Below are 25,037 nucleotides of genomic sequence, written 5' to 3' on the forward strand. Positions count from 1 at the left end.
GAAATCAAAGCTGCGAGAAATGTTCATTTAGAAGCAAATAAACATCCACTGTAGCATCTACAACCCAAATATTAGCAAATGTTGGTGAAAGCATGAGAAACAGACAGTGAATTAGTCAGCTTCTGGTCAATAAGTAAAATGATTATTCTGTAGTCCTCACTCACTTTTGCTACAAGGAATCACACTGGGAAAATTAATTGGATTTTGTAAAGTACCATAGTTTGAAAAAGATCAAAGTTCTTTAGAATAAAAGTTACTTTTTAGGTCATGATTTTGTGTTTGCTTCTTAAATGTGAGACGTTCTAAAAAGCAATTATTTTAAAAGAATGATAGGTTAGTGATTGAACAGAAACTTCAGCACAACTAAATCAATGATGAGGGGGGGAACGTAAAGAAAACAGACATCATAAGACATGGATGTGAGATAAAAATAATCATTGAAGGTAATTTTTTGTCCAAGCTTGGTTTTGTTTTGTTCTTTTTCCTTTTTTTTTTTTTTTTTCCCCATGCGGTAATTATTGATTTAAATCTTGAATTCAGAACTGGAATCACAAACAATGCTATTAAGAACAAATCGTACAAACTCAGCTAAAGAGTCCAGCTACTGACACTAAGATGACTTGTGCAAGTCCATGTCTGTAGGAGAGGGCCCTACAGCTATATACACCCTACTAATAGGGGACTATTTTCTGGATTTTAGACTTACTGTTGTATATCCCTAAGGCTAAAATAGTTTGGCTGTACTTAAAATGCTGGATGGCAATGCCACATGGTTTGAGCTAATGCCTACACCATGGCTAACATTTGTTTGCAAAGCTATCTTTGTCCTGTCCAAGAATTGTATCAGAAGTATGATATCAGTTAAGACTTGATATATCGCTATATACCTTGTTATTATAGATGTAGTTAGCACTACAGTCCTACAGAATTACATCTGTAATTAATGCCACCTGTGTTAATGGCAAAAAATGTTTAAAATTTCCCTAGATATTCTGAAAAGTATCCCAGAGAACATGTAGTTTTATTGCTTGAGGCATATAAGGAGCTAACTTTTTATTAGAGGCCTTGCTCTCAAATTTAGATTTGTGTCTTACTGCAACACAACAAGAAAGTGTTTTGCTTGCCACCACTACATTGAAGCAATCAAGCTGTTATAGCAACCAAGTGTTGGAGCTCCTGCCTGTGGTCACGTAGAGCTTGATCCTGCAAGGACCTGAGCGCCTGTTGGCACATGGGCTTCCAAACTGAGAACTTAAGTTCTGAACTTAAACTGTTCCTCTCTAGGAAATTCCTCTGTCTATCAAAGGGTCAAAGTTTTGCTTAAGAAATGTAGTAGTTCTGGATAGGAGTCTAGAAACAGCTATTGACATAGTTAAGCACAGATCTGCAGCTAACAAAAGCCACTCTATTCATATTGTCTTTCTTTGGAGACAGGTTAATTAGACTTAAAAAAGATTCTTTTCTGAAGCGTTAAAAACAGTGAAAAAGATCCTCATCTAAAGCTAATTATATTAATTGACAAAATGACATACATGTTGTCTTGCTCTGTCTCTACTTTGTTTAATTAATGCTGCTTTTGAAATGACTTGCCTTTTCTTTGATCAGATATGTCAGTTTAAAAATTCACACAAGCACACACATACTATGTAGTTGTGTATACACGGAGATATTGGAAGTTCTGCTAGAGTAAAGAAGACTATGACTGCAGATTCTGCTCACTGTCTTAGAAAATCCTTGCAACAAAGAGAGAAAAAAATAAAGTTAGCTAACAAATTCCTTTAAGTTCCTCTCCAAAGCATATAATGTTTTTGCAAAAGCTGACCGTGGACACAATCCTTCTATAGGGACTATGATATACTGGTCACACTTGTGCAGAAGACAAAATGACACCAATTCCTTCTGACCAAAAGATTTTACCATAACATTGTGAAATCGAATGATCTAATGACAAAGTAATGGACTGTGTCCCTTAACAAAAGATTCCTCATGAGGCCCGGAGGATTCAGTGTTTACAATGAATCTGTAACCATTTTTCAGTGATGCCTGTTTATTCTTCCTACTTAGTTTATTCCTGCAGCACAAAGTCACATGAGATCACCAGCAGGGTAGCCTTTTTGCACTAACCAGTGAAATAAAGTAATTAAATCACAATCATTAAATCTGACTGGTTCAGAGAAGCTTATTCAGAAATCTAAGTAATATTAAGAAAATCCATACTTTGCTTGACACGTATGTCCATCGTTATTGATGAAGTTACACAATCTCCCAGCATGTCAAATTGAATTATATCTTTTCAGCAGTGTTTTTCAGTTGTCAAAACAACTTGTAGAAAAGGTTCTCCATTTGCTAAACTTCTAAATAAATTTCTCTGGAGTCACTGAAAATTTTTGTCTTTTCTGAATTTCATCTCAGTTAAAAGCCTTAGCTAGTCAGACTAAAATTTGAGGGGAAAAATATAAAAGGCTATAATCTGAAATGTGCTCAAGCTGGAATTCTTTGTGTTTTGGAATACTAAAACCAAGGAGATCCTCAAAGAAACCGAGCGTGCTGGTGAAACTGAAGGATTCAGGATAAAATAGCTTACTTCGATATTTTCAAATAAAACCTATGCAAAAATTTTAATCTCTGTGTTTTATTTTTCTTGTTCTTGTATTCATGAACACATCATATTTTTTTCATTTGCTTTTCATTACCATTGTATTCTTAGAAGCTGCATTTTAATTATTTTGGCAAATTAATGGAAATATAGTACAAATAATGGACAAGCAATTTTCTGTACAGCTTTTGTATAAGTAACTTGAGATCTGGGAAGTAATAGTCTTGTATTTTCTTATCTGGTTCCTGTTGATTACTAATGCTGCAGGCTTAATATTCTAAGTAAAAATACCAGTTTTGAATGTTATATTTATTATTGTGCATTAAAAATTCACAATAAGGAGAGAAAGAAATGTGAAAGCATTTAACATGCCATAAATAATTTTCGATTATTTAACAGGAAAAATGAGATTTAATTTCACTTATTAAAACCCTAAATAAGAATTGCATATTCTGTATGAATATTATTTATTTATTGCAATTTAATATTTGTGTTTTTTAAAGAACCTTCCTATGACCAAAAGCATGGCAAGCCATCAATCACAACAGTACCATCAAGAGATCATTGCCATGTCATGGTATGTCTCCAAACTGCAGCTTGCAGAAGTGATCTGCACATCAGCTTTGTACAATGATGAGATGTAAGGTTGGAGTTAATGCCAGCAGTGACACTGGAACAGGGTTATACCAGGTTAACATAACTCATGTTCACATTTGTTGATTCATTTAAAAATTGTTCTCTTCACTTGTATTATGAAATTCAAATATGAGCCATGACTATAAAATGTTTATATGCTGCAATGAAAACCTTTATAATTTTGATTCAAAAGATCCAATGTTTTCATAACATAAAAAGAAATTGCATCAAAGAGTTTATGGGAAGAGGCCAGTAAAAAGCAGACAGAGAAGCAGAACTGGGAAAGAGCTACGTGCGTGTGCGCGTGTGCCCACATGTCTCACATTTAGTCACATAACTCTTCTGTGCCCATGGGCACTGTGAAAGACTGTAATTGACTTGGAGAAGTTTGCTGGGTGGTATTTTTCATACACATTTTTCACCATGTCACATTTTGTCACATTTGTCACTATATGACATCCCTCTGGCCTTGAAATCCTCTGACACCCTACGGCCTCAACAAAAGCAATCATAACCCTCTGGGCCACTGCACAAGAACAGCACCAGCATGCGGGTGGCCAGCCCAAGCTCTCCTGCACCCCTCTCCCTGGTGCACCAGACCTCTACCCCAACACTAATAAAAACTACAATTGGGGCTCCAGACAGTCCTCTGGATACTTCATGCAGTATTTGGAGGGCCTCCCTACCTCTTCCTGGCCCATGATGTTGGCTGTCTGCTATCCACCTATCACACATTTAGACAGGTCCCTCATACTTCCTTTCAGAGATCCCTTCACGCTTAGAAGGTACACTCTGAGAATATTTGTACACTATTTTAATTGTTCTTCTTCAACCCCTTATCTTTTAACTGTGCTACTTGCAGGGAAACCTGGTGTAATTGGGTTTCCAGCCTACCATGTTGGCCAGTATTCCCTCCCTGCTTCCTTTGGATACTTGGCTGCTTTTACCTATTTAGAGCTTTTTGTCAGCTGTCAGATACACCCAGAGTCATTATACCCTTTGGTTTTACAATGCCTTACTGCAGTCTATAAATGGGCCTTCTAGGGACTACAGCAGTACAAATACTGCACGCTAAGTTCACAAAAATACTGCCCCATAAATGAGAGCTACACAAGCCCCAGACACCTTTATCACAGACATGAAGAAGCAAATCTCCCCGGTCAGTAAGAATACAAAGAATACTCTAGAAATTTATCTCACTATTTAATATCTAAATTTCTTACACAAAAGGCAATTGAGGACTTTTAAAATAGCATTATATAATAATTCCCAGACAAAAACTGCATTAAGATAAAGTTACAATTGAACATACATATCAATAATTTAAGGTAAAACACATTACAGGGATATATATTTAGCCCCAAGCAAGATTTACAAACCTAGGAAGTTTACAGATATAGTTATAATGAAAAGAATACCAAGAGTGCTTAAGAATTGGAAATATGAAAATAGCTGCCTCAGAACAGTGAAATATGATGGCCACTGTGAAAAAGGAGGCAGCGTGCCTTTGGCATCAGACCTGTTGAAAACACTGCTTTCAATTTCTAAAGAGGAAAATTCTTCATGGAAAGCTTTGAAACAAAATATTATATGGCAACCTCTATTGAAGAAGGCACTCAAAAAATATCTAACTTCAAGTAATGAATAATTTAAGAGACCTATTAATGAAACTGTTTTATATGTCCGTTTACTTATGAATTCTCCAGAAAACTATTTATAAAGTAAGTTATGTCATTTTGAATAATACATTGCAGTCTCAATATACAAATGCAGTGAAATCTCAGCTTTTGACATTAAAACTCCACTCACTCACTATTGGACCATCAGTTATTTTTCCAGATTTTGTTCATTTTTGCCTAGAAAACTTGTACTATCATGTAAGCTAAGGGACTTGGGACCCCAAGTCACATCAAATAAAAATAATGAGGGGTCCCATATCTCCCTGAAGTCACAGAGGGATTTTTGAGAATTGCATACAATTAACTGAATGCATGAACATAACTAAAACCCTTAAAATAATGAATTATACTTAATGTGGGATTCCTGTTCCAAAAACACATTGTTAGCTGTGGTGCTCACAACCATAACTTATGCCCAAATACAAAATCAGCTCACTCATGGCAGTGCATACTAAAGCTTAAACAATAGCCTGGTTCGCCAGCAGATCTCAACGTACTTTACAAATGAAAATGGACTGATATAACAATTGTTGGACATGCACAGCTTCCACTGAAGTCACAAAATATATCTCAGGATTAAGCCATAGTCAAAGAGCCTGTTTTTGCACACTAGTCACTAAAACTCCCCTGTCTTCAAGACCCAGTGAACTCAGCGGGGATGCTTTGGTGAATGGGAAGTGCTGAACAAGGCTCTCATAGAATTTCACAATGTTCTTATTATCATGCTCCTTTGCTACGTCACACCTGATTTTACAAACAACACCATATAAAGGAACAAAGTGGTCTGCAATACCGTAACAGTAGAAGAACCTAGAGGAAAAAGGCAAAAAAACCCCCTCCAAACAGCCCCCAAAACCTCGATAAGGAATGCAAATGTAAGTGGTAGAGTTAAGAAGAACCCACGATGCCTGGTTGTCAATCTTATGCTTTAACCACGAGGTCATGAAGCCCGCTTCTGCTGGCATTGCCACAACAGGCCATGAACTGAGAGTGAAAATCTGTGGGAAAACAAGGAAAATATGAGAAAGCACCTCTTCCAGCTTGGAAAGCACCCTGACAGAATTCTTTCTGATAATCACATTGCAAGATTGGGGACCAGCGTCTTACACGCAAAGCCAGTTCAAGACTCCTTTGAAGTACAGGAAAAGCGAACTTTTCTGCCCCAGGCATGAAAGGCTGGGACACTTCTGCAATGAAAAGGAGGAGAACAGAGAGAATGGGAATTGCTGGGATGGAGAAGAAAAGGAGAGCTTCGGAAAGCCAGGCTTGCCCCTCTGACCAACACCCAGCGAGACGAGGGACACTGATCCCTCTTGCAGAGCTGGAGGCAGCTGCCTGCATGGCTTTCCAAGGCTCTGGCACAGGCAAAACAGGCAGAAGGCTTTTGCAACCCTTTCTTTTGGCAGCCCTATCCCACTGCCTGCTTTTTCCAGGCTTTAACCTTGCCCTGTTTACACAGCCCAGTATAAAATTTGTCATTTGTGTTAGTGTATTGCTAGGGCTAACTTTACAAGTGGTTATAGCATTGTTTTTCTCTGGAAAGAGGAATCGAAAAATTCAATACTGCATTCTTTCCAATGCAGAATTTGAAATCTAAACTATTAAACAGTCTAAATCCTACTTTCTGTCTGAATAAATTTTCCTACTTTTTTATTTTTTAGAACTATGCACCACTTTCATGGTGCAGGCCATTAATTATTTAGAAGTTTTATAGCTTCCTTTGAGCTCATATTTGGTTTTCCAGCCATTATATTTTTAATATCACAGACAGAATTTTAATACATTGTATACTGCAGCCATAAATCACTCAGTGTGTTAGAAAGAAGATTGCTCAGTAATTCTCATTTTATTTACCATACTGATGCAAGGAGCTTAAATATGATTGAGTCTTCAAACTTCGAAACAGTGTAAAGAGACTTAGGAGAGAATGCAGTGTAAGTGTAAAGAGCAATCACCATTCATTGTTTTCACTTGCATTATAGTTAATGTTTAAAAAACCCCTACATACTAGGACACCTTTTCGAGCCACTTGTAACTCAGTAGCTGCTCTTAAGATCTCAGCATCAACTGCTCATCTCACTTCATTATTTTCCAAATCTAGAAATGCTAAAGGAGATAATATGCCCTCCCTCGGATGTGATAAGAGGAGCTGAGAAACATGTTGTGCTATTTTTTAGTTACTCTTAGCTAAGCCATAAATATATTGAGAGATTTCAAAGACAAAATCTCTCCTAAGTAGAAGACCAGACATTCCTGGTAGACCATCACAGGGAATTTACCTAAGTGACAATGCAATACTCTTTAATTTCTCCACAGGAGTTAAAACTCTACTGTAAGAGCCAGAGAAACTATACCAGTGGTAAATATTGACTTTTCTGGTAGGTGGTTTTTATAAGTCACTTACCATAAGACCCATCCTAACAGACAGCATAGTATCACATCTTCTTCCCTCTGTGAGGGATGAAGGAAAGAATCAACCATTCTGTTACTGCTTTTGGACCCAGATTTGGACAGGCAAGGGCCTCCCTGTTCCTAGCTTTTCCTATTGAGTGTCTTGACATCTTCAGAGAAATAATGTTAAACATTATGTTTGGTATATTGGTAGGCACATTGGCTTTAAATCATCTGGATCTAGGTTTCTAGCGTAACAACTCAGTATAGTAAAAGTTATACAACTTTCAGGGCAGAAAGGCACTACCAGCAGTTTTTACTCTGAGAAGGACTTAATAACATTAACAAAGTCATTACCTTTATTTCCTCTTGTTTACATGGAAGGGAGTATATATATATATAAAATAAATATCTCAATTGTTTATTCTGTCTTTAAATGATACTTAATTTTTTACCTTATGGTCAAACTCAACACTTGTAATACTGTTTACCTTCTCATCAACCTCAGATTTTCCCATGCCTTTCTGAGACACCTATGGCCTTATTTCAAAATGCCACAGAAAGATCTCCAACAGGAGTATGTCTAGAAATGAAATGCAACTTTAAAAGCATAAATTCAACTTGTTTCATGATGGCAATAGTTAGTGTTCCTTTCTCAGAAGGGCAAGTTTACCAGAACTGGTGCCTCTCCCTTACTCTTCCTAAAATGGTTGTAGCTTTGGCCCTCAAACAAAAATATTGCCATTTGGAAAGTAGTTCTTTTGCACTGACACACTTCTACTCTCAAGGTCAAGAAATGAGGCATCTTATGAGTTCCTGTCAAAGGGATATCCTGGGAGAAGTAACCACAATCCAAGGAGCAGAAAGTGTGAAGATGAGGTACCCAAACTGTATAAATCATAATATACCACAAAAGCACCTTCAAATGGAAATAATTTGGAATTTCATCATTTCCTTTGTCAGATGAAATTTTCCATGGAAACCAGCGGGATTTGTGAAAATGTCCATTTAGTACAACTCCATCCATTTTCACTATGAGAGGATTTAAAGAGAAAAGAGAGGACCACACTTCTAATTGTTTGGAAAATTTAGAGGTGAAGCCCAGGCTCCAGCCAGATCTGCCTGTATCCACACTCTGGACTGCAGTTCCTTCAGCCTGGAACCAATGATGCTTCATTCCTAGTACATTAAACTAACTTAATATAATCACGTATAAGACATAATTGATGCAATTTTATCTCTTTTAATTGAAATAAAATATTTATGGGCAATGCACAAAGAAGAGAGAAAAAGGCAGTTGTGGTCAAGATACTCAGCATTTTCCTTTGCAGCAGGTACTTCCATTATGCTGCTGAAACTTCTCTATTTGTGTTATTTTGTGAAAATGCTAAATACATAAAGTTCCTGAGTCATGATATTAATTTATAATTTCTTTATTCCAATGCAAGTTGACTCCTAACATTGAAACTTACAGTTTCTGTACAATAATTAGAACTTGTATTCTCTCTATACTTTCCAAACACAATTACTTGTTAATCCATATTCTACTTTTCTTGTCCTTAAGTGTGGCTGCGCTGGTTAACAAAATAATCAGAATGGAGATATGCAGAGTCAAGGACACAGCTGGTACCTACTGGCTGTCAGAACTAAAATACTCTCTTCCACAATGACCTGCTTGTTACACTTTGCGTTTGAATTTTTCTAACTACAAACTACATAATTTTACATTTTTGCTGAATCCAATACAAGAATGATAAAAATGTGAACTCTCTTCTTGTAGTACGTACTGAAATATATTTACAAACAGCTGGGAAGAATTACTAGCAACCCACCATGAAGAGGATATTTACCTTACATTGAGTTGTCTTCCTTTATAAGGGGGCTGAATTTCTAAGGCAGATGGAAATTTCAGAGCTTCTAGCAGAGATGCAGGATATATAATTGCAGGAAAATGTGATGCAGCTACATTAGTCTTGGCACATAAACGAAACTACCTGTGTGTTAAACTCCAAAATGTGTAGGCAGATGACACTTACACAGACTTTGCTCTCACAGTTTGTATCAGAGGCTGCACAAATGGTTTCGGTGACGAGGATTTCCACACAAAATTTTGCACAAACACGCAGATAAACGTGTAACACAATGGAAGTTTAAAAGAACAATATTGAAAAGTACCTATGCACACACACAAACCCTTACAACCATCACTGAGATGCCCATCTGTACAACAGATTTTCTAAGGTTCTTGCAGCTCTCTCCTCTGTCACACTTTCCCACTCAGTCCCCATTGCTACATGCCTGTCTCTGCAAGTCAGGGGATAACCAGCAAAATCCCCACTGAGGGTTACTTCCCAGACTCATTTGCATGTAATTTTTTTGTTTACATTGGTTCCCAGACTGGTACAAAAGCAAACTAAGAAAAACAGCCCTTGGCCACCAGTCTCAGTCATCTCCTCTGCATGATCCCACGTGTGCTGTCCACACTGGGCACGAGAGGGAAGAAAGATGCAGGCATGGCACTACAAACACATGAGAACTCCGATGTGCTTAAAGTGCTATATGAGATACACATGGAGACTTGCTACTTGTTACTGTTAATATAGAATGACAAAGAAAGATTTTGGCAAGGTTTATAAACTCTGGTGGGGATGGACCCCACTATCCACAAGACAAGACCTGCCCCGATCTGTATCGAGTTGTAGTTTATCACCACATAAAGATATCCTGAAGTGCTGAGTAGCAAGATGTGCAAAAGCAGCTGATGAGTTTGACATCAGTTTTAGGGGCCCAGTTTAGATGAACATAAGGATCCACGTTTACTAGGGGGAAAAGAAGACTCAGTAAACCTGCAACAAGTTGAGTCTCTCCAAGAAAAAGAAAAATTCTTGTCTAGGAGGCTTATGCAGTAAACTGAAGCTGAAGTAACATGACTGACTCTGAACATGTTTGTTACACATTTCTTTGAGTATTTAGGCACCAAACAGCATTTTCTGCATAATTCTGATCTCTCCTGTGTAAACCATTTAAACGCAGATATGTTAACGGGTAAAAAGAGTAATTATTACTTGGGTTAGTCTCACATGTTTCCTTTGCCAGCTGCGAACAGAATTAGAAAGTCACCAGAAAGTACTTCAAGATAATAACAAACTTTTTGGAACAGGTGACTGTTGCCAGACTTCTAAGCCCATGTTTAAGCTACAAAATCTAATTAAACTGAATTTTAAGAGAAATGATCATTCATATAATTCAGCAGTGAAGCAGATCAGGTTATCTCTGTTTCAGAGTTTAACTCTGAGCACCTCTCTCAGAAAATATTAACTATAATGTCTTTTAAACCATCTTCAATCCTGAAACCAGGGAAAAAAATTACTTATGTTCAATAGATACTAGAGCTTATAAAAGCAGGTGATGTCTCATGGTAAAATATATAGAAAATTTTACTCTATAGATAAATGATGTCATATATCATTAAAGGCTTCTTCACACTGAACTATGGTTAATATTTAATTTTTAAAAAATATTCCATTTACTTCAGGTTTCACTTAAGTCTCTAATGTAGCCATTATATGTTAACCCATACAGGTGAGAGAATCTAAAATCAAAGATCCTATGTATCTTCAGTGCATTTATCATGTAAAAGGTTTACTCAAAATTAATATTAATCAGAGGAGTTTTTCTGAAGCTGACATGACATATGACATATAACATTCTTTCAATGATTCTGCAGTTAAGTATTTTCCACAAGTCTGTAGTTAAGTATTGAGATTGACAATGAAGTCTAAATCTGATTCTTATTTCTCTTGTCAACTGCCAGGTTAACAGCCATGAAAAAAGAAGTCATGCAAGAAAGAATGTTGTAGATCAAAATCACGGGAAAGGGGGAATTTATTGTAGAAGTACAAAAAATGTTGTAAAGACTTCCAGAGGCACTGAACTGACTTGCTGAAAATTTTTTTTATCTCAGGCTCTGCTTAGTGTAGAACTGCATAACTTCTTACTTATCCTTCACATACACTTACAATCTAAGAATGTGTGGCATAGGACAGCTGTGAAGAAATCTATTGCAGGCATCCCATGCAGCTCTTAAAATCTGGTCCTGTGGATCCCAAATTCCAGTTTCCAACAGCTGTATGTGTGTGTGAGCATGCATAAAAGTCTGGTCAATGATATTTCTGCTCTTCATAATAACGACATGATCACCTGTCTATCAAATGGACTCCAAATCAGTATTTACACTTTCACTAAATACCGATTACATTGCCACTCTCAGCCAGCAGAGATAAGAGTCAGCAAGGCACACAGAGCAGGGTAATTATTCACCGTTCTAAGTGAAATCCTTTTATTTTTTATTTCTCACATTCTGCCATCATTCTCATGTATAGGAAATAAACTGAAATCAACAAAAATATCAAGTTACAAGTAAGTAATTATCTTTAATTATCTATAAGTAAGTTTCCTATCTTGCCTCAAAACTCTTACTTTAGGGTTTTTTTTCCTACTAAAATCATTCTCACTTTTTTTCTCCCTCGATTAAAACAATGATTGCACTAACTTGCCACAAGAAGTATTCCCATAAGAAGTGAGTAAACCAAAGGCATAGGGATCAACGACTTAATTTCTGGCTTCATTAAAAGTTCACCTGATGATCTGGGGAAAGCAACTTCCCCTGCCCGCATAGCACTTTGCTAGTAGCTAGTTCCCAAGGATACCAGAAAAGGTTAATTCATCTAGCCCTAGCTTTATCCATTCAGCCTGCGTTCATCACCAAAGTTCCCACTATAGCTAGTGAGAAGAGACTCATCTCACCCAAAAAGTCTGAAGAAGTCAGAGAAGCTTACATGTCTTCACTGAGAGACCTTGGGTGACCAGCTTAGCCTGGTCAATGGCCCCATTTAATTTTTTTTTTTTAATGTCCTTTTTAGCCTGTATTTGCCTACCTCTGTAATATAATTAAAAGAAAATCCCCGAATGTGTCAAGATCTATAAACTTGAAAGACATGAATTATGAAAGATTGACCCTAATGCTGGCAGTGATCTCACTGTGAATTTTGTGCTGACAGCAGCCACAGCACGGGGCCAAGAAAATCCCTGAGATGTCGTCGCCTCCTGTGATATTTAGCAATGTTACTGTGACAGATGTCGCTTTGTGTCAGAATTGTTGTCTTTCCTCAGCCCAAGAGATCTCCAGAAGCAGGCTACAATCCCCGCATCCTTTGGGAAACCTTCATCCCTTCACATTATGGATCTTGATTCTCTCTCTCCCATAGTTGCTCTTTTGCCCTTGCTGATGTTTTGCAATCAGAGAAAATGACACCAGAAATTCTCTCTTCAATTTGACTATTTCTAGCTAAACACTAAAGCAAATGCAGCTTGAACTCACAGGATAGGTTTGAAAGTCTTTTCTTTTTTCCTTTTTTTTTTTTTTCCTTTTAACAGATTCAAAAGCACTTTTCTAGGAAACCCCAGGAGAACACACTTTTAATTTCAAACCAAAACATTTTGCTTGCTCAGCATTTTTACTTAAATTATCGTAGAAAAAAATTAGAATTTTAGTAATCATATTTTCTGAGGAGATAAGCTGAACATACAGGGTACAGAACCTGTATTTTAGCACTATTTTATGCATATGAGCATCAGCAATATGGACTATATTGTGAAATTTCATCCAGTTTATGGACTGTTTCATAATTTTTCAGTCATGTTTCTACAATAACAGATTCACCTGAAGGCATAGAAGACCACATTTCTAGTGAGCTTCTGAACTCTATTAAGATAAAACATGTTAAACTGTTTGGACAAAAAGTATTTTTGTGAAGACTCTTCAGTATCTTTAACAGCCTAATTACCTGGGACCAGTTTCAATTTACCGTAATAGCCACTATAAGCTGTTGTGTAAGTTATGATGAAGACTAGGGAAAGCATCAGCAATGAAATAGGACAGACATACTAAATGTAAATAAAGAAGGAAAAAAAATCTGATAATGAAGGTAACTAAAAAGCAACACAACAAAGAAACAAAATGTATCTTTGCAAAGCATAAAAATCCATAAGGAAAGAAAACACCTTTTAAAGTACATAAATGGAAATAAATATGAGCTTCTGAAGTCATATGATGTTTGAAATGTCACTGTGAAACAATTAAAGTAGCAAAAGCGTTGGTAAAATTTATTGCTCAACAATTAAAAAAAAAGGTAAACACAAAATATCTTTAGCACGAAATGCATTATTTTCCAGACAAAAAGCACAATTTGAAAGTGAAAAAAGAGAGTGAAAGAATAAAGATACACTGAAAAAAGTTCAGAAATAATTTCAAGATTTTTCCTCAGTCTGGTTCTAAAGAAAATGATCCCTGCTAACTCAGCAGTGTACTCCCAACTGCAGCTCCCCCTTCCTTCCACCACAGTGAGTTTCAAATGCCTGGTTGTGAATGTTCCTCTACTGCTAGAGATATAAAACAAGGGTATTAATTAAAGAGATAAACTATTATTGTAGTATCACTGTAGTTCCAAAACTGTAATGCCTATCACTGCTGAGAAAGAGCTAAAAGGCAATACACAAATCTCTATGTATCTTTCCCATTGCTAGAAGACTGTTTTCTAAAAAAGCCGCCATAAAAGGGCAAACCTATAGGTTAAATGGATTTCAGTTTAGTGAAGTCTAAAACAGTGAAGAAAAGCAGGCAGAGCTTGTAGCCCACACTTGGCAGTTAAATTAGCAGCTGCAAACATAACAGCTTTTACACAAAGAGAATCAACTCCATTTGTATTCCCAGTGAGACTTACAATGATGACCTTAACAAAACAGTAAAACGAGGAACCTACTAAACTTTAATGAATAAACTGCCAAAGAAGAGCAATTCATAACCTCTGGCGTGAGGATTTAACAGATACATGCTTTTTCTGTGTATATATAAATGTAATTAAGCAGAGAAGGCTGTATACAAAAAATAGAAAGACCCAAACAGGACCTGCAACATAACTGAGGTTCAAAGAAACAATTAGAGAAAAAAAAAACTCACATAACCTCATGTTATCACATTTAAAATGAACACAAGAAAAGACAAGATTTTAAAAGGAAATCAGGTTTTCCCCGCACAATTTCCTACAGCTGACATTGACAACTTTGTGGAAGAATACACTATTTTAAGGAAATTTAGAGCTTGTTGATAGAAACAAGAGCTAAATATGACTGAATTTCAGAACAAGTACTTAAACTGAAACATTTATTAAAATGGGAATTGAGAAAGCTCAGGAGTCTGTAAAGAAACAGCAAATACAGTCTAGTAGATTGGGGTGACTACATTAAACACAATTGAACTTGCACAAAGACATTAAGAAAATATATCAAAGTCATAACTTGTTTCATGCATAGTGAGTGCCGGCTATTTTAGACATAATGAAAAAATGAGGATTCTGCTTTTTATAAAGTATGAAATCTTAGATGAGTTACACTGTGTAACTCTACTAGGAATGTGATCCCTAAATTTAACAGAGGAATTAAAACATAACCTTTTCTATCTTAGGAGAATCCTACAAAGGCTTGACTTTAAAAGAACATTTGTGATCCCTAGTGCTTCTTCAGCTGTAGCACCTGAAGAGCCACAGAAATATCTCTCTGGTCTGGGGCAATGTCTGTATATACAGGCAGAGTCACTTAGGGACTAGAGTAATTAATCCGCAGTAAGTGGAAGCTGTGGTGAGGCTTTTTTTGGACTTCTTTTTGCTTGAGGTAAAGGAAGTGTCAAGTTTGCAATTAAATTATAAAGTTGAAGACTTTGCTCCAACAATGTAAAAAATCAAGCAGTATATTCTAAATAGGAAGCAGCAATTAAAGGCACAAAGGCTATAGCTAAGTCAAGAATCTTACATGGCCAGACAAGTGGAGTACTATATTGGCAACTGCTCCATTTGTCCTAAGGACAAAGTCATATTTACCAGATCAACTGAAAAATATCAAATACCAATCTCAACATTTAACCATGTACATTAATTGCTGACATGGCCTGAAGCACTCAAGGATTAGTTTACGTGCCAGAGTTTTAGTTTTGAGCACACAAATACCATTAGGCATGATTTGCTACATTACACGAAGTTGTGTATTGCAGCCATACAGTACTGTTAAACATTTTCATTTACACAGACATATCTGCAACAAAGAAGCCATTTGTTGCATAGTGGACTTCCACATTTCCATCGAAGCAAAATGTGTTTAAACTTACAAAAGAACAAGAACTAGTTTTGACAGCATCACCTGCAATCTGCCTCACCTCTTTTCAGTGGGCACTTCATGGACCAGCAAGGGAGGCATAGACCTGACATTTAATCAGCTACAGAAGACAATTCACTATTCTGTAACTTAGTAAAAATCCTCTATCAGTAATTAAGGAAAGAGTAGAGCTGGTGATGCCACTGTAAAAAGAAGGAAAAAAAAAAAAAGAAAAATGAAAAAAGCAGCCTTTGGTATTGGTATCTAAATGAGACTGCAGTCCTTATCTCATACATAGGAAAACTTTGGTGCAATATCAACTATTAGCAATAAATTAGGTTCAGAAATAAAAAATTCTCTGGCTTTAGAACAAAGCATCTTATCTGAAACATACCTCTAAACCAGTATTTGCTTTTGTTAATCTTTGCAGTGGTGATATTTTCCAGCTGAGGAAAACGAGAGGATTTTTCAAACCCATCAGAAATATATTCAGTGCAAGTGCTTGTCCTTTTCTTTCTACTCTCACTTAGTTGTTGGCCACTGTTGGAAACAGAATCCTCAGCAAATGGGCCTTTGCTCAGATCTGGCTTGATCATTCCAAGATTATGTTAGATTCTTTAATCTACATGAATGAAACCTAACCTTAACGTCTTGCGTTCTTTGGCAATTGGATGCAGTGCTTTCCAGATGAAAGCCAACTGCTGTAATGCAACTTTATCCAAGTAATTAAGATACATTGACTTTCAACAGCTGGGAAAAGAGGCCTTTAATATGAGTATGCACATTTCAAAGTACAGAAGTGACCTTTATAAAGATTAATAAATGCAATTTTTTTTCTTCCCGTATATGTTGTATCTACCCAATTCACCCTATTCCTGCAGCATCTGGAAAGGTTAAACATCTGAATCAGGAATACATGTGATAGTTGTACTGAAATAGGAGACAAGTGTTTGTATTTTGAGGTGGAACAGGGAATGAAATATGGGAAAGAGCTAAAAAGTATCCATGAGTGTTCAGGGAGAGACCTGTGAAAGTGACTCTTGGATTTTTACTCTCAGTATTTTAAAAAGAGCAGATCTCATGCATTAGTAGGTTAGAGGAATGTGTCAGACAGCTGATGCTGCTTAGGGAAGTTAGGTCTGTTGCAATGCACTGTGTGCGCCTCACGTTCAGGAACAAAAGCACTAAAAAGTGAATTTAATACCACAGCAGCCATGAGATGCTCATAACTGTAGGTGTAACTCTCCAAAAATTTCCCTAGCTAACGTCTGCAAAGACAGACACTGCCTATTACCACATCTCTCTGTCTGACACTCTGACTAAAATTCAGCTATTCAAACACACAGCAGGTGCAGAGCGGCCAAGCAAGCAGCTAACAGTTAACTCAAAAGGTGATAAAGCAGAATTTTTCTCACTGTAACAACTTTTTGACCTCTGTATTGTTGGCTGCTCTAATCAAACTGTAATCAATGCATGTTTTCCCTGTATGCAAGCTGTTACGAAAGTAAGTTAATTGGCTTGCTTGAAAGATTTAAAAGCACATGAAACTTCTGACTGGTTTTAACAGTTTTCCAGGGACTGTTGCGAGGCAATAGCTGCAGAGACACTGCAATGCAGCACCACACAGCTCGCAGACCACTGACACTGAGTATTTTGCCAAAATCTTAGGGCTAAGTTCTACCCTTTCACACTGCCACAGGGGGAAGGACAATGAGCATCTGAGACTAAAATGTGCAATAAAGGTTTTTAGCAGCTTCATTAGGAGACCAATATTCTGTTTACCTTCACTCCCAAGCTGTGTCTTTCAGGACAAATTGTCACTATTTCAACCAAAGTTCACTTTCCTTTGAAAATGTATTTCAGTTTCATTGGTAAAATGGTTTTTCTTAACACCTTCCATACTGGGCTGTAATTTACAACTATTGTCGTTAAAATAAAAATACATCCTGCATAAAAACCTGGAAGTGTAAAAAGTGTTTCCCAGTGTGGTCTATATTGCCATTTTAATCTCTAATTAATCATTTAATAGGGCCACCCTAAGATTATTTTCCAGGCTCAGGTTCTTATTTTGCACTACCTCCATATTCATACAATGTTCTAAGAGATTTGAGTGTTGCTAAACTGGGAGGAGAGTTGAAATGTTTCCAAGAATACTAAAAAATAAAGAACAAAGCTAAATATATGGTTCCTTTTCTAACTTTAAGTAGCTTTTGGTCCTTAAATTCTCTTTAATTTCAACCATGTACAGAAGATGTGAGCTGAACATGAATACAAAAAGCCATCTTTCTGAAGCCTGCAGGATGGCCAGTGTACTTTGGATACAAACCTCCACATGAACTACATCCACAATGATTGTTAGAGATCATGACGCTTAACAATACTTGACCTCCAGTGACACAATATATGTGTACAAAAAATACAATGCATAGGTTATTCTCAGTTTTTAAAATAAAAGGAATGACTCAAAAAAACCAGTTACAGCTGCTGTTGTAAAGCTATAAACATATACTTTTAATATAATCGCTGAGTTTTTAATCTCTAACTTCTTTTCCTCTTGCTCCTAATAACCTTTCCATATTTTTGTTCACAGAATTTGCATTTCTGTTTGGACTGCCATGCCTCTTTTTTTCTCTTCTGTTTCTCAGAGACATGAGGAAAATAAAGATGGTGAGTGTACACAAGGAAAACAAGGACCGAAGAGCAGAAGACCTGAGGAGTTGCTCTTCATACTGTCCTAAGTATTCTTCATACTATCTTTTGTATTTCTATTCAGCTCCTTCTTACGAAATCACTGCTTGTACCTTCCATTCTCCCTTTGCTCCCTCTATCTCTGCTCTTTTAGAGATTTTATTTCTGTTTCTGAGACAACTTGCTTCTGAGGGACAGGCAGTGTGGTTCAGATAAGCATCGTCACCAACCACAAGTCTGACAGCACGCAAAAATTTTTGTGATGCTATAATAGCTGAGCTACTCCCTGCATTTGTTTTATCCAGACAGGACAAGAAAACAAAGTGCCATAATATGACGAGAAAAAGCTATTCAACTGCTAGATTTTTTTTCGCAGAAGTTGCCATTCTTATGAGATTTACTGCCAATCTTTACACATAAATGTGAGGGAAATTCATATGAGGCTTAGATGAACTTTTGATTGAAATGAGGAAAGGGAAATTTAAACTTTGAAAGCTGTTTCTATAGTATTCACCTCATTTTCTTCCCACAGCAAAGTACATTATTTGTTTTTGGAGACTTTGCTAAGAAAAATGTGATATAAGATTTTCTTTACTGTGTAAATACCAAATTGTTGGAACATAAGCTTTTTCTACTAAAAATTTAAATTGCTAATCATCAGCTGGCTTATAGTATCAACTAGTACTTAGATCATTATCGCTTAATACCTGAAAAATCAACAGCTAAAGGTTTCATTGAATGTTTTTGTTTGCAGCATCATCTAAATGCTTAATAAGCCAGAAAATACTAAAAATTCCCAAATGTATTGGTTAACATTTGCAGTGGATATTCCTGAATCTCTGAGAGAGACTTGTAAAAAGTTGTAGTAACAATAATTCACAGCTTCCAGTATGAAAATAGAAAATCAGGCTACAATCCTTCTTTGCTTGTGTACTTTACTGGTTTTGGAAGCATTTTGAAATAAGGAGCCTCTGAAGGAAACAGAGCAGCACAGTTTTAAGACTGTATTTTATGACTATGTTCCAATATATGCATTAAGGTAAGATATGGTAAGTAAGAGATCAAGCATACATTACAGAGAAAGGACAAAAAGAAATATTTAGAATAAAATAAATATTTGTGCCGATAGAGTGTGTTTGTCTTTCTGTGTGACCTGTAAATCTTTAAATAGTTCTCTGTGAAGTTTATTTAAAGAACTGTTTTAAAACTGTTTCATACTTCCTTGCTGTTAAGGGTTTTTTTTAGGAAAGAAATACTTCACATCTGCATTTAAGTAGTTTGCATTATCTAGAATCTCAGATTAAAGTGAAATACTTCAGTAGCAAGACAACACGTTGGACAACTACTGAATACTCTCACTACCTTAAAAGATTCAATAATTTCCTATAAAAAGGCTAATTTTTGGGCTAACTGTTCTTCACCAATTCTACTCTCTTCAGTGTATTTTGATCTATTTGGGTGAAACAGAAAACTGGCTGTGCTTCACTGACAAGAAGTCATGCAGGCAGGACTAGTCTGCCCTCAACAGGGTTTTTTGGTGAATAGAGATGTATTATCAGAAAATGGAATAAATATGCATTATAAGATTTGATGGATTTCATCAACATCATTTGAATTGCATGTTCACCTAAACTGAATCTGACATAGTACAGAGCTTCTAAAATGTAGGGGGAAAGTATGTCAACTACAAGTTCAAATATAATAGGAAAAATCTGTCAAGCGATGCATTCTTTTTGTGTATTAATAATGGCATAGAACAACTCTGAGATGCCAGTGATTGCTACAAGTACTCAGACACCATGGTGATAATTGCAGTAGAAAATCACTAGACAGCAAACAAGACAGCCAGAACTAATGGAACATAGTTTTATTCAGAAGCCAGTGCAGGAAGCTATCTGTAATGGAACTGCTTTTCAATACTTTTTCTTTTAAATAACTCTGATCATTACTTACATATTTTTATATTAATATGTTCCATTTATTTAGCTAAAGACACACACTTGCAATTTCATTTGCTATCATCTGCCCGTTTCCTAGTATGGTCTAATCTGTTCTGTTTGGTGACTCAAGTGCAAATAAACAAATAAATGGATGTATGATACCAGATCTGAAGCACCATTTTAAGTTTGATTAAAAGAGCAGCTGCTCTTCTCTTTGTGTGCTATAATCAGGATGCAGAGAAACAAAAGAAGGTATCATATTGGATAAATGCTAGCAGTGCTAATTCACCTCCCCAGTGTCTCTGAAAAGACTGACTAGCTGAATCTATTGTTAGAGCTGTTCTGTTTCACCTGAAACCCACATGAGTCCTAGGCTGGGCTCAATCAGGCAGAATCAACAGCTTCTGTTGACAGGTCATAGCAAGACTTGTCATTTGAGCTAGATATGTTTACTGAAAACTGATAAAATGGTGCCAGCAATTCTTCACAGACACCTGTAGTGCCTGAATTCACCTGGAAAGAGGTTTAACCAAACAACTACTATGGAGGAAAACCCTCTTTAGTTCCTATCAGAAAGTAATATTCCTTTCATGAATATCTTGAGACCCTCTGGTAGTCATTTGGTTTATAGTTCTATAAAGCTAAATATCAGACAACAAAAAACGGATGAGATACATCCCACATTAAGAGGTATTCATTTTGCTGAATTTCCTGTTGATGCTTTCTTTAGAAAGCTGTAATTTTCTCTAACAAACAGTTGTTATCTGGGTCTAATTGCCCTGGGGGTTCAAGGACACTGTTATCCCTTATTAATAATACTCTATGAATTTGGCAGAAAATATTTATCTTTGTTTCATTCTAGTCTGATTGTCTGAAGCACCTTCAGATCTTCCCGGCATTTCTGTTCATTCTTATCTTTTGCACTATCTGTCACCAGAATGACAAAAGAAAAGAACATAAAATGAGCAATAATGAAAATAAAATGCTTAACTAAGTGTTGATTACTGTCTTATTAGATGCACATTTAAAGATAGGTCTTATAGTTGCATAAAACACTTCTAAAAGCAAAGTCTGTGACAAAACTACAGCCACCTCCTTGGGATAGAATTGCCACTTGAATTTTCATTCCAGATGACTTCTGATGATAGCCGGGAAAAGCACTATCTGCAGCAGCCTCATCCTGTTAAATGGGTGCCTTTAAAGCACTTATCTTTTAACATATGCCTTTAAGTTTATTATTTTGCTTACCCTCGGGCTGGTATTGTGCTATGATTGTTACCGTCTGCCCTGCTCCCTTCAGCGCAGCCGCAGCCTGCTCGTGGGTAGCACCTCGAAGATCAATCCCATTCACCTACAGAAGGAAGGCAAACAACAGTTCTGAGTAGTTCAACAGACAGAAAGACAGTGTTTCTCTTTTTTAAATATCCCACAGATGCAAAGATCAGCTTACCCAGACGCAAAAGTGAAAGTACACAATCAGAAAGGCTGAGAGATGTTACCTCTGCCTGGCCGTGAGGATCTGCACTACTACTGCACACCCCAGTTGGCCTGTGATTATCCATGCATATTCTCTACTATTTTTTTTTGCGTGTCCTGCTCTACTGATTTTACATTTTTGGTAATCTCTTCATCAATCAATATAATTTAATATATAAGGTTGAAAAGATAAATTTTCTGTGGTGCTTGAAGTTAAAAGCTTCTGCGGTGCATGAAAACTGCAAGCAAAGGAACCTCCACCTTCAGCCAGACTCTGTGAGTTCAGTCTCTAGCATCAGGGAAACCTGGAGATATATAGAGAATCTCTAACCAAAAATGCTGGTTGGAGAAGTTCCAGAGCAGAAACCCCATCTACCATTTTCTTTTCATGCAACCTCTCCTCCTATTGCCTAGAAAATCCTCCTGTATTTTGCACATGACAGCAATAGAGTTGCAATCAGATATAGGTTCACCATCTTTGGCTGTTCAACATTAACGGATCTTTCCATGGGGTTCCTCGTAATTCTTTTCCTGCATAAGCAGTCGAAGTGGAACAAAGCAGAACAAAGTGGGGAACTCAGCTCTTTGATTTTTATTTGTGATATTTTGTCATCAGCACTCCAAGGAAGGGGTAGAATTCATATATAGAAATATTAACTGCCCTAGTTACTTGAATCTTGCTTTCTGCTGGGAATGTTACTGTCTGTCTATGCCAAAGTGTGGGAGATATCTTTTCTTTATTTGTGTTTATATTTATCTGTCTTTCCTCTTCACTTCTACAGGTTTCTACTTCATAATGTCTCAGTGAAGAACAGGAAACTTTTGGCAAATAAATCTCAGCAGACAGAAATCAACTTCTGACTGCTCCAGGCAAGAAAAAAGAAAAAGAAAGGAAATAAAAGGCAGGGGCAGGAAAGAGAACACTACCGTAGATTTCACAGGCAAACAAGCCAAAACACAAGCCCCAAATTCTCAGCAATAGTAACAACTTGTGTTTATTTTTATCAGGTGCTATCACAAGATGGCTAAGCATATTGAAACTATGGATTTTATTTTATTTAAATTTTAACAGCTTTTTAAGGCTTACAAAAATAAATTTGATTTCACAGAACTTTACAAATAACAGCTATTGGATGCTATGAATGCAAACTCCTGATGAATTACATTGATCACATTATATAATCACAATTGTGTTGTGAAATAAGAAATTAATTATAAATTACCTTACAGAAAAACAACTTTTTTTTTTTTTTTTTTGAGCTAATTTGTCCACAAGTGAATTCCATAGTGGAGACTATGAATACTATTACCATGCTGGTAATGCCTGTTTGATCCACGCATGTATCTTAGACCATTTGGGGCAGCATATGAAGGGCATGAGAGGCAGCACAGCACCAACCCACCATCACATTATGTGATTTCTTTGCAAGGAGAGGAATCTCAAAATTCAGGAGCGAAGCTGACTGGCAGACTATTTACAGGAGCAAAATATCTTTAAGGAGCACTGAAGTAGCTTCTACCAGATAGAGATAAGATATTCACAAGCAATGCTCTAATGGTCCTGACAAGAAATGTCGAACATAGTGCAAATAAACATTATTCATCTAACACAAGACTTCTCAGTTATCCCATCTTCCTATTTGAAAGCATTGGCTGTAAAAAGGGCTGATAGAAACTTTCTACAATAAGGAGCCTAAGGTTCAAGTTCTTTCATCAAATTTGTGTACATAAACCTCAAGTTTGGTGGATGGTAAGACTAACACAGACACATGCTTAAATTTTGTCTAGGAATAGAATATCTTGGAAAGCAATAATTAAGTGCATTCTAAACGAAAAAAGGAGACAATCAGAACTTTCAGTGCCATAAAATCTATTTTAACGCACAACACTGAAAATACCTAAAAAGGAATATGATGTCAATTAGGTTTTAGTTTGCAACTTCTGTGGAGAATACAAGCTTCTGGAAAGGATTCTGAAGAAAACCTTAAAGGAATGTTCCTGAGCTCCTGAGTTGGGAAGATGGATATGGATGATGTCACCTGCTCAGTATTAGAAGTTCTAGATAAAATATAAGTAGTTTCGTTTAGGCTTAAGCTTGAAGATTGTAGACTTCAGGAGAACACAAGCCTTTCTTAAGCAATCTAGGACAACATAGTGGTGGTCTGTAAGAGTTGCATTAACAGAACATGAAGCTTTAAAAATCATTAATCATTTTTAATAATCTCTCTATAAGTAAAATGAGAAGATGTATGAAAGAATAAAGAAACCACACGCTTATTGTCTTTCACTGATAAACAATATTTCTATCTGTAGGTGATCTAATAACTATGATCCTAACAATGCATCAAGAATATAAACGTAAGACAGGAATTCCACCAAAGTCAAGTTCCACAAGTATTTTTCACTCTTCCACAGAACAAGAAGCCACTGAAATGGCGGTTGACTACTTTCTGCCATTTGCACACTTATTATGGAAGAAATAATTGCCTAAGGTGCAAACACAACAAATTATAGTGAATGAATTTCTCTGAAATTAAGTTCATTTTTCTCCTAGGATACAGGTGGGATGGACACTTGGGCAGGACTTACAGCCACTCTGAGTGGCTGAAATCAAAAGAGCAAGGAAAAGAAACATCAGAGAGAAAATAACATGTCAATTCTACCTTCTGCAATTTTTGTCAAGATGATAAATAAGACAGACAAAACAGATTCAGTAATGTGAACTGGTAAACTACCTGACAACACTAGGTCGTCAAAATAGTGATCTCCATCTTGAAGATACACAGCTGTAGAATAAAATCAAACAATCATTGCTAAATAGGTAGGCAGAAGACTGCTTTCTCTTTTGCTCACCAATACTTGACAGAATCTCACTGCAGAATAATACGTGTTAAACTTAGAAAGGACTTATAGCCTAGTCTGACTTTCTAAAGAGCAAGAGTAGATACTAACTTGATTTCCGTACTTTATTTCCCAATATTTAAAAGCAAATATAATCAAGTCCCAAACCTTATTGTTGGAAAATGGCATATTCATGTCACAACATTAAATCTTGATGAAAAACGCCACTAATTTACACACTTTAATCAAATTCTTACCCTCAGGCTAAAATGAACAGAAGTTTCTGAAAGGGTAAATCAAATAATATTCTGTCTAATTATAGCAACTGTGTGTGGTGATATTTTTCCCTGACATGATTTCATGCACATTGTTAAATCTAATTCCAATTATTTTTTTCAATTAATTTAGTACAGTTTATTTTAAGAATAATCAGTAAAACAAACAAACAAACACACCGCAGAAAAAGCTGCACGACAGTTTAAGTCATATCAAAGGTTTTTTTGGTTGGGTTTTTTCCTGTCAAATGGGCTGGCTTCCTTTAAGAAGCATTATGCAATAAGCAAAGTAGCACTGCCATTCTGAGCT

The 25,037-nt window shown here is 36.4% G+C and overlaps 1 protein-coding gene across 1 annotated transcript in view; it reads right to left on the minus strand.

Annotated features, from left to right (window-relative positions):
* Positions 1 to 21,383: 21,383 nt before the first annotated feature.
* The window catches only part of LOC103780026 (disks large homolog 2-like), a gene marked incomplete at its 3' end in the record, with an annotated part of 118,900 nt that continues 115,246 nt past the window's right edge, over positions 21,384 to 25,037 (minus strand). The window contains exon 11 of the mRNA XM_008947673.1: positions 21,384 to 21,486. Within this exon, the coding sequence (XP_008945921.1) occupies positions 21,384 to 21,486 (103 nt within the window). The remainder of the gene's footprint in view (positions 21,487 to 25,037) is intronic.

Source organism: Merops nubicus, unplaced genomic scaffold, assembly GCF_000691845.1.
Source record: "Merops nubicus isolate BGI_N331 unplaced genomic scaffold, ASM69184v1 scaffold11199, whole genome shotgun sequence".
Lineage (NCBI taxonomy): Eukaryota > Metazoa > Chordata > Aves > Coraciiformes > Meropidae > Merops > Merops nubicus.